The 17,010-nt window shown below is 37.2% G+C and overlaps 2 protein-coding genes across 2 annotated transcripts; both read right to left on the reverse strand.

Moving 5' to 3' along the window:
* Positions 1-2,094: 2,094 nt before the first annotated feature.
* On the reverse strand, positions 2,095-7,487 carry LOC139975105 (uncharacterized). The gene is made up of 4 exons (XM_071982734.1): positions 7,288-7,487; positions 4,767-5,085; positions 3,657-3,810; positions 2,095-3,213 (listed from the first exon to the last, which is right to left on the reverse strand). Exons 1-4 carry the CDS (start codon positions 7,292-7,294, stop codon positions 3,028-3,030), a joined length of 666 nt encoding a protein of 221 aa, XP_071838835.1. The 5' UTR covers positions 7,295-7,487; the 3' UTR covers positions 2,095-3,027.
* Positions 7,488-8,668: 1,181 nt separating this feature from the next.
* On the reverse strand, positions 8,669-14,759 carry LOC139975455 (uncharacterized). Its single transcript, XM_071983452.1, has one exon. The coding sequence runs from the start codon at positions 13,016-13,018 to the stop codon at positions 8,669-8,671; it is 4,350 nt and encodes a 1,449-aa protein (XP_071839553.1). The 5' UTR covers positions 13,019-14,759.
* Between the last annotated feature and the right edge of the window lie 2,251 nt (positions 14,760-17,010).

The raw sequence follows: 17,010 nt of genomic DNA on the forward strand, positions 1-17,010 counted from the left end.
CATCAGCGTATTGTTGGTCTACTGTGAAAAAGGAGTTGGTGGTAGTGCTGTAATCATGATCAGCTAACTGAGATGGCAGGATAACTGCATCGATATCATAATCATCTGATTTCAAAGAGTTGGCTAGATAAGTTATAAAAATAGTGCGCTTGCACTATCTCCTTGTAGTGAACCAATGTTAGTGTTAAAAGGAAGTCCGAGTTTGCCCTCTAGTTTGACGGTGTAGGAGACGTTATCGATTAGCAGTGATATCAGGTGAAGTTCGTCGTTGTCAAGAACCTGTTCTAGGTCATTAAGCAAGGATCCTCTTTGAATTGTGTCGAACGCCTTGCTCATATTTAGCATCAATATATTTATATCAATATATTTATATGGATGTTATACCTTATTCTGCTAGCACTTTAAAAGCGAAGACGAGTTCAGCTGTGCAACGTCCTGAAGTGTAGGCAGTCTGTGCAATGGGGAGGATATGCTCATCAATTGACGGACGAATCCTCCTGGCCACACAAACCGCAAGAATTTTCCTCAGTGTTGATAATAACATGACTGGTCTTAATTAAGTTTTCTGGTGGACCTTTAGTCTTCCCGGTTTTTGGATAGGAGTTAGGATTCCTTGTTTAATTTCAATTGGGAAATCTCCTGATTCGGCTATACTATTTAAGATATTTGCTATGTGTTTGTGGGTGCATGGGGCATATTTGAGATGTTCGGCTGTGACCTTGTCACAACCTGGGGTTCTATTATTTTTTTAAGGATGAGACTGCTTGTTTAATTTCATCTTCATCAAAGGGCGTGTTTAGTTTTTCTGGAATCACGTTTGGTTTGGGATCTGGGATCTTTTATCTTAGCGTCGAATTTACAGTAGGAAAACGAACCAACCCTGTAGGGTCATGTGGCGTGCTCACAGGTGCTACTAACATATTATTTAACCATTTGTCAGTATAAGATAAGGTTTCCGTAGACAACAGAACACCACTATAACAACTGTTTAGTTTTGGATGTTAACGATGTTTAGATTTACTGTCTCATGAAAAGCTTGGTCTGCATGGACCCTGGCTGCTATTCGAACATCTACTGTCAGAGTCCGATAGATTGCGTATGGCGGTCACTACTATCATGTTACGCGCTTTTTTACGTGCAAAACTGGCAAGGAGACTTGTGTTGCTATAAGAAACACGAATCCTGTCGTCTGCTTCTCGTGTCTACGCGCTTTTTTACGTGCTAAGATCGCAAGGAGACTTGTGTTGCTAAGAAACAACGAATCATGTCGTCTGCTTCTCGTGTCTATGTACATTTGTGTACAGTCCTGAAGAGCTGGGTGCGTTCCAATTGCAGTTCGATAGTTTCAAAGAAACTCCTGAAAATTGTAAATTTTGGAATTGAAAATTATGGTAATGATGGGAAAAATGTACCACTTAGCTAGATTCCATTGTTCGGGTAGCTTACACGTCATGTGGCACATACGGCATCGGCGTATACATTGCAATACGGGTTCTTGCAACGCATATACTTAAAATTATGCCAACTTGAGTGTGAAACTAATTTGTAGTTACACGGCTTCACAGCATACAGTTGATAGAACCTGGCTCAAAGTGGGAATTTTTACAACGAATATTTGTTTTTGTTGGTGTATAGTTAAAGGCAATTTAACATGCACGCCCTCACCCTGAACGCGCCCTTATCACCTAGAAGCTTTATTTTTTATATCGATACCACGAGGAAACCTTTTCTAGTAGCTACACCACAATTAGAGTATAGTGCAGGTCCGCCTGAGAGGTTAAAAGTTGGAAAATATCCCTCAAGTGACATACTGTATTGATTTTTTGGGCATTTTATCAGTCATCATCATTCTTTCTGATGCTTGGATGTTGAAGAGTACGAAATTAACTTTATATAGAGCCGCAGTTGCGGCATCGTATGGCTGCCATAAACGCCCTCATCTACGATTGGGATGAGCTTAGGCTTAATTGTGTGCGGCAGCAGTTTTTGAAGGATGGAGAATTTACTATATAAGTCGGACGAATGACAAATCAAATAGGCCCACGCCGAGTTACTACGAACCAAAAGAAATAGAGCAAGATACAAATGTCATCTTTTTATCCCATGGGTTATATTTTAAGATATAAAAGCCACCAACTTCCAAAGATATTTTCGTGTAATGACAGAGTATAATCTATAGCTATGCTACACTTTAACCCTATCGTACGAGCCATAGTCCAAATGTTCATCACGTGACTCTTATTTACTAACATCATGTAAACAATAAACAACTATGTGTATTTACAGACACAAACAGAGAGAAAAGTCATACTCGCACTCACACACCCACAGACACACATGTTTGTATTACATTCCAACCGAGGACCCCATTGTATTTTCCATTGTTCAAATCCACGTACCCTAACCTTAACAATACCCCATACAACATAATTCTTCCGAGGACGTGGTGATTCTTTAGAAATCACAACCGAGGACCTGGAATTCTTTTGTTCAAGTCCTCGGTCAGATAGAAAAACAAACGCAGACAGACACACGCACACACACAGACACACTCAGACACCCAGGCCAAATCAAATCTTGAAGTGAGGTCAGATGAGTTGTGGTATATAAAATTACTCAAGTCATTTTACAGAAATAAAATCATACGAACTTGACGTAGCAATGCAGTAAAGTTTGTTCAGCTAAAAAAAAAAATCTATTATCCCGATAATGGCAAAGTACAATGAGAGAAAGAAAAGAAAAACGGCAACAAAAATAGCTAAAAAAGAGAAGCTCTTATTACTCTATTACTATAGTTAACATTCTTCAGCCAATGACTTGCTGAGGCTAAATACAAATATGAAAGGGAGGTTAAAACGAAAAAGAACTACTATCATTAATTACGTTATTAATGTAGAGTTGATTAACAGGAAAAAAATAATGAACTACACCTGATCAACCGAAGTATATGTAAAACAAGCATGTGCAATTCACCACAAGTTAATTCCGATATGCTGATGTTTTGTTTGTTTGTTTCCTCGTTTGTTTCTAAGGGCCGTCGGCGACAGCCCCACATATATTTATCACAATGTCTGTACGTCCAATCCTTGGGGTTGGACTCAGAAATATAACCTCCGCAGGAATTGTAGTTGAAATGGCTCCACATGTCACTCCGCAATTCATGCTCTGAGGGCAAAAACGGGCATCCTCGAAAAGCTGAGCGAAACCTGGAGGCTGTAAATATATTACGGAGATCATGATTGGTGCGTTAGCAGATTTAGAGGAGACGTAAACCCAACCAATTATCATTGGTCAATTTCGAGAGCAGTAGTGCTGGTGAACAACTTTCCCCAAACAGCAAAAAAAAAAGCAAAAATCATTTTCTTCCATGTCGGAGATACCACAGGTTTAAAGTGTTTTTGTGTTATTGTTATCACACACAAGGCTGAGGACTTGATCAAGTCTAAGTATGACATCATATAGCAACATTCTGTTTACTTTGTTCCCCTTTATTTATTGCCATTTTTATGTTATATATTGGAGGTGAGTTCTGAATCTAACATATTTAGCCTCATCAGTGGCTTTGTGATGAGATTGGGTTCAGTGTCAACCGCCTGGTTAAAATTCCAGAGGGGATCAGTAAGTGTTTTAGAGAGAGAGAGAGAGAATGGCAATACCTGGACAAGTTGTACCGCATTTCCCTGGCTGCTGACAGAAGCAAGAACTCGCGTCAACCTAGGCGAAGGACTGCAACAGGAATTATCGACAGCTTGCCTGCGCCGTCGTCGAAAAGTAACACTATAGTCAATTTCCGGAGTGAGGATCGTTTGGCTTTTAACATAAAGATAAAAAAAGAAGAATCTGTATCCTTTTTTCTCTTTCCGTTTGGTCTTGACCGAAAGTTCGAAAGGAAATGGTATATATGAGAGTAGGAGTTAGGGATAATGGTTGTTCCATGGCAACGCTGGATGTTTTTTTTAATAATACTCCATTCGCTAGTGCTATAGTGTACAGATCACAGACACCTCTAGCATATATTTGCAACCGTTAAAAATAAACTGGGGAAGGGGCTTCTTCAAAACTGCTCAGGAAAGAAGCAACCGGGAACTAAAAACCATCATACGCCTCAACACACACAACAATGGACTCAACAGAGATCTCTCTTTTATGAGTATACATGCTAAGTTAAATCCCAATAAGGTCTAGTTTCTTCCATTTCATTACTGCAACTGAAGAAGAGCCGTGTTAACGCTCGAAATATTTCGTAACTGATTTAACGTTCTAAGTAATAAAGTTGGAAATGAAAGTATCATTTGTTTTCCCTTTTTCTCTTGTGGATATATATATATATATATATATATATATATATGTATGTATATATATATATATATATATATATATATATATATATATATATATATATATATATATATATATATATATATATATATATATATATTATGTATATATTATATATTTAAATACCATAACCAAATTAAAATGGGAGGTCCACAGGCTCAACCTTAGAAAGCAGAATATGTAGGAATTTATTTCGAATGCAACTTCACGAAAGAAATCATAGGTGCAGGAAAAGGCTTCAATCAAGTGGGGTTGGAGGAAGGGGAAGGGTGGCTGTCAAACATCAAGACGTTATGGAGACATGTGAATGTTTTTTTTAAATAGTGGTTTAGTACTTTAGTAAAATGTCACACGAGAGGGACCTGTCCGATCCCCTCCCCCCTCCAGTCCCCGCCCCTCTCCCGCCTTAGATCAGCCCCTCAACTTACTCAGCACATCGACGATAAAAATTATTCTGGGTGAAGGAGAGATTGACGATTGGTTCGTTTAAACTTATACCCAGGGCTTGAGCTTCCACACTGTCCTCGTATATTGGGCCTCCAATATTTTCTATCTCATTGATTATTTGAGGGTTGGCGGCAATTTGTTGCATCTGTTCGGCGGTTATTCCCGGATTTCCGCAAACCATATTCGTTGGTAACGTTATACATTGTTCAAACACGTCGAAGAAGTCACATCGTTGAGCAGCACCGTAATGGAGCACGCCGACAAAGATGAAAGTCACAAATGAGGTGGCAAAAGAAATTCCTGGTACAAATGGTTTGAGAAACTTTAATTAAAAAAACATTTATTTTCATTTTTTTATGATTATTATCAAGGAACCCTCTCTGGCAGGGAGCATTTTTGCTACAAAATAACATTTTGCACCATTAGGGCCAGAAGTGGAGATACTCCAACCGAAATTCCCTCTCAAAGTAAGTACAGTTCAAATGTTCATGGCACTTTGGAACGCTAGAAATGCAAATATCAGAGAGATTTAATTCCACGATGAGAAAACAGGTTGCCAGCTTAAAAGTCAGGTGCGTCGTATTTGGAACCACCTGCAAACCATATGGTACCAAACAAAATTCGTTTTGATCGACGTATCGAATAACTTGACCTTGGCCTTTCATGGAAATCTATTTTGGAAGCCTTTATCAGCGATTTCATGTTGAATAATAATGATGATAATAAGAATAGTAATAGCGTGTATATATGTTGTGGTTTGTATACAGAAAGGCCAACCAACAATACCTTTTAGTCTATGGGGTGTGAAGAAAACAACAACGTTAGTTTTGTTACCACAAATTGGCAAGTAGTGCCTATACAGCAGAATAATATTTGCTCACGCTATATAGACTTTATAGATTTTGCAAGAGTGCGAAATAGTTCTAATATATCACTCCTTTTTGATTTTTTGTTTGTTGTGGCAGTTTAATTGTTGTGTTTTTTTTTCTTTCTTTCTTTTTAAGAAAAAAAAGACAAAGCGTATTTTGGACCATTTCAGAACAATATGTGCAAAATAAAGCAAAAAAGAAAAAAAGAATAAACACTGCTATGAGTAAGTAGACTGTGGAGGTCTATACCTACACATGAAAACCATCTGCTGATATGGTTTTGACCATCGAGGTCACCCCCAATGAAGGGAACGGGAGTAAGTGTAGAGGGGTGGGTGGACAGTGGCGTATTAGCCTACCAGATTAAAGGCACTGAAGACTCCCCCCAAACCGCTTGCGGCCATCTAAAAAAGTTAACTTTCTGTTGCTTGCAAGTGACGTTTGGTCTTGTCGCTACAAAATGCAGACAGTAATGAAACGTGATACCTTGTTTTCTTTAGCTGGACCTGAGATGTCCATCGCTGTATCGTTTACACTGTGCTGTGGTCATTGACCGCAGCTGTAGGCTATGCACTGACTGTACACTAGTGTTAATTACCGACGGTAGCAAGCTGTGTGTGTATTTTCTGGGATCGATGGTGGTGTCTAACTCTTCTGTTACACCTCATTCGAAACTAGGTCAGGTTACCGGCATTAGACGTTTCTTTTTGCGCGAGTCTTCACACCCTTTAATGGATCGGAATTACCGGTGCCCCGGTAGGTCCGAGGCAGGTGCTAGTTTTGTCTTAGGCGCCAAAAGCGTCGTCGCTTAAATAAGGGTCCAGAGACGCCAACCGAGTAACTGAGCCGCCAAGGTAACAATTTGTGCCCACTCCGCCCTAGGGTATATGTAGAGATAGGCGACAGTACTCTGAAGCTGTAATGTGCGATGCCAGCCTATAGTCTTAACCTCGATTTGACCAAGCTTATTTATGGCAAAAAAATATCCACAATCTATACCGCTACAAGAGATAAATTTGGTTAAAAACCATCCAATGTTATCCTGCATAATCAGTATCCTGATTTAAGAGGTGTTAAGCGTTTAATCCAATACAAAACATTTTTATTGTTCCACAAAATTAAACGTACTTATATTTTTATCGGTACATTTTTCAAACCTTTGAAATATATGCTTTATTTCATCATTCTAAGTGCGATTTTGTAATACCAAAACAGTAAAGGAACTGACGTTTTCTTTTACAAAATGTATTTAAAAAAAAGGGAAATCAGAATAAAAAGAATACTTTACTTAGAAATTAATTTTTAATATATATTTTGTAGACATTTATAAATCACTGCTGTTAGTCAAGCTTGTACTATTATACTAGTTTTGTTTCAACAATGCCAATACAAATTTTGCACAGAACATTCGCATTTCATATGTGTAAAAGATTTTGGTTTCATTTTCCGCTTTCGAAATTATACAACACTTGGATATATGCATGGCGTCCAGAAAATTACAAAGATATTTATTTGGTCTTGTCAACAAATATTCCTATCTCACATATTTAATTTTGTTTTTGTTTCTCCCAGGCTTTATTATGAAAAAAGGGGGTGAGGGGAGGGGGAAGAAGGAAACGATAGTTTAACTTACGCGACATATTTGACGTTATTCACAGGCAGATATGTTCCTTTCCTTGGTCACCGTTGTGTATATACAGTCAGAGTTTAGAGACAACTGCTAACCAATATTACCTGATCCTGCATGAAATGATCTTGTGTAAAGACGGGCATTTGACCGTTAAAGTAACTGAAGCTGAAATCAGCAGTCCAAGCACAAAAATTTGTAAATACGTTTACAAAGAAAGAAAGGAAAGGAAATGAAAAGAAAAGAAACCAAGGTATTTCTCACTGAAAAAAAAACACAAAAACAACACAAAAACCATAAACCCAGAGACAATACAAGGTGATAATATGAACGGGTCTTTAGAAATTGTAAAAAAAGCGAAAACAACGAAATACTTGAAAACCCTTGGGAGTCGCTATATGTTCAGGTTCACTGGATTCCGAGTCTCCTTCAGTTCAGTAGTATAGTATGCCCTTTTCGCACCCCTTTTGGAGGCGGAGGCGGAGGCGGGATGAGGTGGAAAATTTGGGGGCGTCCTTCATGTAGGGTTTCGGTGCTGACGCCCCATGAGAGGGGCGAACAATGCACTCATTGCTTTTATTATAGTTTTTATTTTTAACTTTGCTTTATCCTATTTAAGTATTAAAAAAATAATATAATAACAATAATAATAATAGCTTATTAAACTTCATGATTGTTAAAACAAAACAAACGCAAACAAAACAGATGAAACAAAATGTTGGGATATTTTAAACATTTATTTTCTTTTTAAAGAGTACTTTCAAGAAATTATTGAACATACAAAGTTCCAGTTATGTTTCAGAACAATTATTTTACAATGTGTCTGAAAGTTATACATTAACAGGGAGAAAAATACCAGGCAACAGTGAAATGTATTACGCCAATACATTTTCGATTACAAAGTAAATGTGTCTTACAAGTAAAGTACCCGATATAGGTTAAAATCGTTGATATTCTATTGGTTTATACTTCCTAACCCGTTATCATACTTTATAAAATAGGTTTCCAGATAAAATTCAAAAGAGTACAGGATGAGAAAACATTGGTTAATATTAAAAATCAAGGAGGAAAGTCACAAAATGGGGTAAATCATTTAAAATTTAAAACAAAACGTTTTTCAATCAACTATTAATTATAATCACCATACATTAGCCATATAAAAGAGAAAATGTACACTAAGTTCATGTAAAAAATAATAATAAAAAAAAAATAAATAAAAAAAAACAAACTTATAACTGTATATATAGGAGTATTCTTAACATATAGATCGGTGAATAAATTTTCTTTGCAGCTATAGTGACACTATATGTAGAGTTATACAAAACACGCACAAGCACACGAGACAGGAGAAAACAGTAAAATATTATTCCATACTGCATAATGTTCACTAAATATCAAGATATGTAGTCGTAACACCGTCTTCTTGGACTTTTCTCTTCGGGTAAAAGTAAGTGAAGGCATCCTTTCTGAGCCTGTATGTATAAACGTGATTGTCTCTCACTCGAAAACCTTTATTTTCTCCAGTTTTTGGTTGTTTTGTTGTAAGAACCTCTTTATATATTTTCTCATCGATGCTATTTCTTTTTTTATTTACCCCTTTACAACTAAATTTATCTCCCTTGACCCCACCGAAACAGTAATACATTTTGCTGGATAAAGCAACAATACCATCACCTTGCCATTCTACTTTAAACAATCCAGGGGTTCGTTTATCAAACATTTTATTTTCTTCAGTATCATCACGTGGAAACCATAAATGTTTTTCTTTGCGAAATGTTTCATTCATGTTCGGTTTCAAAATCTCCTCTAGACTGTTACCAGCGATGGAAATATACGCCGAATCAGTGTCCATTTCCACGTACTCCCATTTACTTACATCAAAAAATTTACAGAGACAGTCGTAATAAAACTGTAACATGCGTAATTTGGCATACTGGTAGACAAACAAGCCAATTTGAATTGGAAGATCCATCTTAATACTACTTTTGGCTAGTTCTACTTCGTAACAATCATCAACGATGAAATTCAAATCTCGAAAAGCAGGTGAGTTGACCATTTTGGATGATGAACTAGCATCAGCCATTTTAACGTTTGTATGCCTTTCCCTGTTGGTAATAGTTTTACCGTAAGAAGAGTTGCCGATCAATTTCATGGTATCTGCTATAATAGCCTTTGATGGATCGCGGTCACCTGCTCGCCGAGCATTCGACACAGATTCACCAAAAGTACGAAAGCATGCTTGAGGGGTATATTCAATGACTTGGTAAATACGAGTAATTATTAAACCATGTTGAAGATACCACTTGATAAGAGGAGTTGCCAAAAGTATTTTGTTACCAAACATGCTACCTATAAGACTTCGTCTAGGTTTTTGCATTATTTTATTTTCCTCCGCAAATTGTTTCATATGTTCACCGATGTTTTCTCGGGAGATATTTGTGTTTTTGAAAATAGGACACATTTCGGCAAATATAGGTTTCAACTTATCAGGAACGTGAATGTCGCACTCAACAAACCCAAATAGTTGGTTATCCTGAATAGCACGAATAATTTGATCTTCAGTCAATTTATTCTTAAACTCTAACGGACGATAAAGCGTACTCAAAAAATGCCTCAAATTTTGGTTATGTTTCTTCATTTCACGAAATTGACATTCCCATACTTCTTCATAGTTGTATCCTTGGTCTATTACATATTGTCGAATCTCTCTAGTATTTTCAAAGAGTGTCTTCATTGGCACCCCAGTCTTTTCATTTACAGCCTTTCCTCTAGTCAGATGACAATTATGTCCATGGTAATAACACCCATGAAACTGTAAAACGGTGTTTGTTTCTGCACAGTAACCGTCTAAGGGAATTCGACGCAAGCCTATTCGCTTCTCAGAACAATTCATTGCGTGACGTATTTTTACGTCACTTACATAGGCCTTCCATTCTAACCACTCGAAACTTATTGGTCTAGTTCGTGAGAGCTTAAACCCGTTATCTGATTTGCGTCTTGTAAAACTTCCAGTGGGCATATCCTGCATGATCGCCCAAAGATACAGTGCATTAGCATCATAACCGACAATTTTTTGGCAGACATGACTTGGGTTGTTACGAATAAATGTTTTTCCCTTTTCTTGATGTCTGTTAAAGATGATTGAAGGTCCACCAACTAAACTTTCACGAAACGTGTAATACAAATCCTTATTTTGTTCATTAATTAATTGAAACGTTGGGTTGTTTGAAACCTTAAATAAATGTTTCATTGTTAGCCCAGGAACTGATATCCCGTCCTTAAAGGTATCAATGCCCCTTTCTTTGTAGAACTCCGTCATCTTTTCTAATGCTTCAACGAAGGGTTCTACATCACGGTTATTGTACCATACAAGAAACTCTCGCATGGTTTTCATGTTTTCTCTTTTCCACACATTTTTACAAACTGTATAATCCTCCACCGAGATATTACTTTGTTTTAAATCGCTGTAGAAAGTTTCATACGGTGGAAGCTGAGGGTAATCAAGTTTCTCTAAAGAAAACCATTCAAATGGGAAGAATCCTTTTGTTTGTGAACATTCAAACGCTTTTAAGAAAGCATCATAACTAAACCCAGGAGCGAGATAATTTGTAATGTCGAGAAACATAAGATTATCTGTGCGCAGACACATGTAGTTATTGTTTCGCTTAATGACACAATTAATAGGATCATTTTTGATGAGATAAGGAAAGAAGAATTCTTTAATCAGGTTAATATCATAACTACCGGAATTGAATCCTAACACGGGAATTTCTGATATCCAAGACGTTAACGAATCAAGAAGAATTTTAAGGTGATGTTGTTTGGGTCGGCCCTTACTCTTATATTTATCTTGAATTAAGTACCATTCATCTTGATCCTGCTTAATTTTATCTTCTACTGAGCGAATCAAATCACCAAAGGTTTCCTCTAACAATGCCTGACTATTTTCTGCAATTCGGGATAGATACTCAACTACATTCTGAATCAAATCATGTGGCCCTTCATTTGAAATAAAACAACGCGGTCGAAGAAACCCAGGAACATTGCTACAAACACTTGCACTTAAAGGAACATGTTTAGCCTCCCATGTCAACTTATCAGTTGCTCTAAAACCCTCCACCTGAGATTCAAAGTAACACTCGAAATCGAACACAGCTCTGTATGGATGGTAACGTAATTTCTCTGGTACAGCGAAACCTTCGTCTTCTAACTGCTCAAAAACGGTTCTCTGTAATTGGAAAACTCCACCAGGGAACTTATGCTTTGAACCTTTACCCTCACATTTTGTTTCATGTCTGATAAGAGCCTTGCTCTCTTTCCATAATTTTTGACATTTACGACACATATACGTTTTAGAATACATATTGATATCAGAAATATACGAAAAATGATTACCAATTAAGTTAACATACATTGTATCCTTAAATTTCTCCAAGGAACGCCTTACCAATTGTGCTACATGAAGAATACTGGAGTTAACAAGGAGATCTGCCGTTGAATCACCATTTTCTGTTTCCTGTTTGTTTAATTCATAAACAACGATGTTCACGTTGAAGCTGTCTTCGAACCGAGTGAGTTCTTTCATCCGTACCCCGTCGAAGCTTCTCGGATCCTGTCCGTGTGAGTAAAGACGATACATTCTATGGGTTTCTTTTTCCAGGGATTTTGGATTAGATCCACGAAATAGCGCCAGACATCTGAACAAACACATGTTATCATTGTATGGTTCACCGGTATGAAGATTCTTCTCGAGGGTAACGATAGCTTTGTTGTCCTTTACATAGTCCGGAACTTCAACTGTAACACATCCGATCGGGTGGTCAAGTACCTTATAGACAAAGTAAGTTACGTTAGTAACTGTTTCTATCACCCATTTCGAATTTGGTCTTTGTAACCGTGCATGTTCGAGTAGATCCTGTGCAAGAAGAGCTTCGGTGAAATGTTCAAGTGTCAGCTTGTTTGTGATCTGGAAGGGTTCTTTGAACAGCTTAGAATTATTCGAAGCGTAGTAATAACGAAGTTCACACGTTTCGACATTACGAAGAAAGAACCCCAATCCAACATTAATCTTGAAAACATATTTTTGATCATCAAAAATCATATCTGTGTGATGGATCAACTCTTCTCGAGAAGTTTTGCTCAATCGATAGTTGTACACATCCCTTAGTTTATTTTGCCTGCGAAATTTAGTGCGGATATCGTTCCAATGTTTCTTGTACAACCGCAGAACGTCTTCATGTGAACAATCAGTCCTTTCTGGAATATGGAAAGTAGAGACAAATTCGTCAACGTTGGCTGGTACTTCGACTAGATCTTCACATGACACAGAGTTAGATACTTCTGATGTTTTCATTCGTTTTAAAGATAGTGATCTAACTTGATCATCACTTTCAGCTATTCGTTTACCGCTAGTTTCCTGGATTGAAGTATATGTTCCGTTTGCATCTCTCCCCGTTACCGAGGTAGACGGGGTTTGCGCTGGAGCAATATCCTTTTGTGTAGAAACTGTTCTAGTAACATCTGTTGTTACGGTGTTCTGACCATATCTTGCCTCCGTAGCATGATATTTCAAGTGGCGAAGGAGGTTATCCTTTCGAGAATATTGTTTAAAACAAATTCTGCATTGTAAGTTTGCCCCTTTGATATGGACAGTTTCAACATGACGTTTTAAAATATCTTGACGAGCGAAAACCTTTCCGCATGTTTTACACTGATATGACATTGTGCTACCTAACATGTAAGCTGACCTTTCTCTTTCAAGTTTCAAATAGTAAATGAGAAACCTTGGCTCAATACAAAGACTATAAGAGCTTGAATCAAGCGTAACGGTTCATTGAGCAGCAGTGACGGTTACGTAACACCCTCCTTGATAAACAAGTCTGAACATGTTAACTTCTAAGGGGGTCGGTGATTCAGAGTACCCTCATAAATTTCACAAGTTGGGGAGACTATAAATACTCACAATGCCGATGTAAGGAACAACGTATTAATCTCTTTATATATATTGTTTCCTTCGTCTGCATTATTCAACAAGGTAACGAAATAAGTAGATTAAGCTAGAGAGCGTTTAAAACATTTCGAAATAAGAAAAACTTCATTTGAGGTTGTAGAAAATATATGAAATAACATTTTCGGACACAAACACCGCTACAGTTAGTATAGTATATATATATATCACTTCGTAAGGTTCCCCACATAACTGTCGTTTTATCACAAGAAGTGATTTCGACAAAGACAATACAGTAACTGAGGTTGTTGGACCATAAAACGTTAACAATGATTTTATTTCTGTCCCCACGATAGACCCATGTGTCTTACAACAGTGTGTTATCAACTTCTACACATATACTTACCTGTAACCAAAGTCACCTAATAAGTTTGTAGTAAAGTATCAGGTATCGATATACTTTAAACTCCACAATCTATATTCCTTTTTAATTTTATAGGAATTCTCGTCCCAACGTTAAAAGAAAAGAAATAACCTTATCTACCACAATTTTACAATCGTTGTACTTAAAAGTAGGTCTACTTATTATCATTCTGTAAGCTAACTTACACAAAACAAGTACGATAGCCTGCCGCGCCGTGCTAGTAACGCTGAATACCGAAGGAGTTGTTTCTTTACTAGAGAGATTATATCCCAGCAAGGGTACACAATAGATGACTATTGATTGAAGGCCTTAATCTACTGACTGGTTGTATTGTTCATCTGTCCATGATACAGTACACCTACAGTACTAGGAAGGGTGAAGGTTTAACTTTTCTTGCTGCCGAGACAACTGAGTAGGAAAACTCAGGCTAAGTTATCAGACCTAAAATTCAAGAAAATATGTTAACGGATAAAACGAACTTATATATAAATATATATATATAGTCATTCGAAAGTAAACTAAATTTTACATGCATAATCGGGAAACGGAGGACTGATTCACCGCACCATAATAAAACATATACTATAGTTGTAGCGGAGAGGTAAATAATATCCAAAAACAACAGGTTTTCTGGTGGTTATGGTAAGACTGCTACATCCTTATCATTCTTGATGAATTAATGAGTGAAAAAGCAAAGATTGATGACGTAATGGGATTTTGCAGAGAATAGAATACTGTAAATTGCACTTGTTTCTTGTGATGAGCCTGTGAACACAAACGAGTGACTCAAAGAGTAAATGAGCACACTGTGAACAAAGTAGAGAGCCAGTGCACATATTGTGAACACGTTTATTGAGTAGAATGAGAACGTACTCACTGCTTTAAGGGAATAAACAATACATGAAGATAGACTCGTACAAATCAAACCAGGCCCACATTTAGGCTGAATTTGATCCATTTGAAAATGCCTTCAGGTGGGGGTAGGTCTAACCGGTATAAATTTACCGGTAGACAATCAATTGATGATTTTTTTTTTTCGTGGTAAGCAATGTATCATTTCCATTCCACGGGGTAACGATGAACTTTGTTGCGCTCGAGCTCTAGTGACAGCCCTTGCTTACCACGAAAAAAAAAGAAAAAGGGCTGTCACTAGAGCTCGAGCGCAACAAAGTTCATCGTTACCCCGTGGAATGGAAATGATACATTGCTTACCACGAAAAAAAAAAATCATCAATTGATTGTCTACCGGTAAATTTATACCGGTTAGACCTACCCCCACCTGAAGGCATTTTCAAATGGATCAAATTCAGCCTAAATGTGGGCCTGGTTTGATTTGTACGAGTCTATCTTCATGTATTGTTTATTCCCTTAAAGCAGTGAGTACGTTCTCATTCTACTCAATAAACGTGTTCACAATATGTGCACTGGCTCTCTACTTTGTTCACAGTGTGCTCATTTACTCTTTGAGTCACTCGTTTGTGTTCACAGGCTCATCACAAGAAACAAGTGCAATTTACAGTATTCTATTCTCTGCAAAATCCCATTACGTCATCAATCTTTGCTTTTTCACTCATTAATTCATCAAGAATGATAAGGATGTAGCAGTCTTACCATAACCACCAGAAAACCTGTTGTTTTTGGATATTATTTACCTCTCCGCTACAACTATAGTATATGTTTTATTATGGTGCGGTGAATCAGTCCTCCGTTTCCCGATTATGCATGTAAAATTTAGTTTACTTTCGAATGACTATATATATATATTTATATATAAGTTCGTTTTATCCGTTAACATATTTTCTTGAATTTTAGGTCTGATAACTTAGCCTGAGTTTTCCTACTCAGTTGTCTCGGCAGCAAGAAAAGTTAAACCTTCACCCTTCCTAGTACTGTAGGTGTACTGTATCATGGACAGATGAACAATACAACCAGTCAGTAGATTAAGGCCTTCAATCAATAGTCATCTATTGTGTACCCTTGCTGGGATATAATCTCTCTAGTAAAGAAACAACTCCTTCGGTATTCAGCGTTACTAGCACGGCGCGGCAGGCTATCGTACTTGTTTTGTGTAAGTTAGCTTACAGAATGATAATAAGTAGACCTACTTTTAAGTACAACGATTGTAAAATTGTGGTAGATAAGGTTATTTCTTTTCTTTTAACGTTGGGACGAGAATTCCTATAAAATTAAAAAGGAATATAGATTGTGGAGTTTAAAGTATATCGATACCTGATACTTTACTACAAACTTATTAGGTGACTTTGGTTACAGGTAAGTATATGTGTAGAAGTTGATAACACACTGTTGTAAGACACATGGGTCTATCGTGGGGACAGAAATAAAATCATTGTTAACGTTTTATGGTCCAACAACCTCAGTTACTGTATTGTCTTTGTCGAAATCACTTCTTGTGATAAAACGACAGTTATGTGGGGAACCTTACGAAGTGATATATATATATACTATACTAACTGTAGCGGTGTTTGTGTCCGAAAATGTTATTTCATATATTTTCTACAACCTCAAATGAAGTTTTTCTTATTTCGAAATGTTTTAAACGCTCTCTAGCTTAATCTACTTATTTCGTTACCTTGTTGAATAATGCAGACGAAGGAAACAATATATATAAAGAGATTAATACGTTGTTCCTTACATCGGCATTGTGAGTATTTATAGTCTCCCCAACTTGTGAAATTTATGAGGGTACTCTGAATCACCGACCCCCTTAGAAGTTAACATGTTCAGACTTGTTTATCAAGGAGGGTGTTACGTAACCGTCACTGCTGCTCAATGAACCGTTACGCTTGATTCAAGCTCTTATAGTCTTTGTATTGAGCCAAGGTTTCTCATTTACTATTTGAAACTTGAAAGAGAAAGGTCAGCTTACATGTTAGGTAGCACAATGTCATATCAGTGTAAAACATGCGGAAAGGTTTTCGCTCGTCAAGATATTTTAAAACGTCATGTTGAAACTGTCCATATCAAAGGGGCAAACTTACAATGCAGAATTTGTTTTAAACAATATTCTCGAAAGGATAACCTCCTTCGCCACTTGAAATATCATGCTACGGAGGCAAGATATGGTCAGAACACCGTAACAACAGATGTTACTAGAACAGTTTCTACACAAAAGGATATTGCTCCAGCGCAAACCCCGTCTACCTCGGTAACGGGGAGAGATGCAAACGGAACATATACTTCAATCCAGGAAACTAGCGGTAAACGAATAGCTGAAAGTGATGATCAAGTTAGATCACTATCTTTAAAACGAATGAAAACATCAGAAGTATCTAACTCTGTGTCATGTGAAGATCTAGTCGAAGTACCAGCCAACGTTGACGAATTTGTCTCTACTTTC

The sequence above is a fragment of the Apostichopus japonicus genome, chromosome 10 (assembly GCF_037975245.1).
Source record: "Apostichopus japonicus isolate 1M-3 chromosome 10, ASM3797524v1, whole genome shotgun sequence".
Taxonomy (NCBI): domain Eukaryota; kingdom Metazoa; phylum Echinodermata; class Holothuroidea; order Aspidochirotida; family Stichopodidae; genus Apostichopus; species Apostichopus japonicus.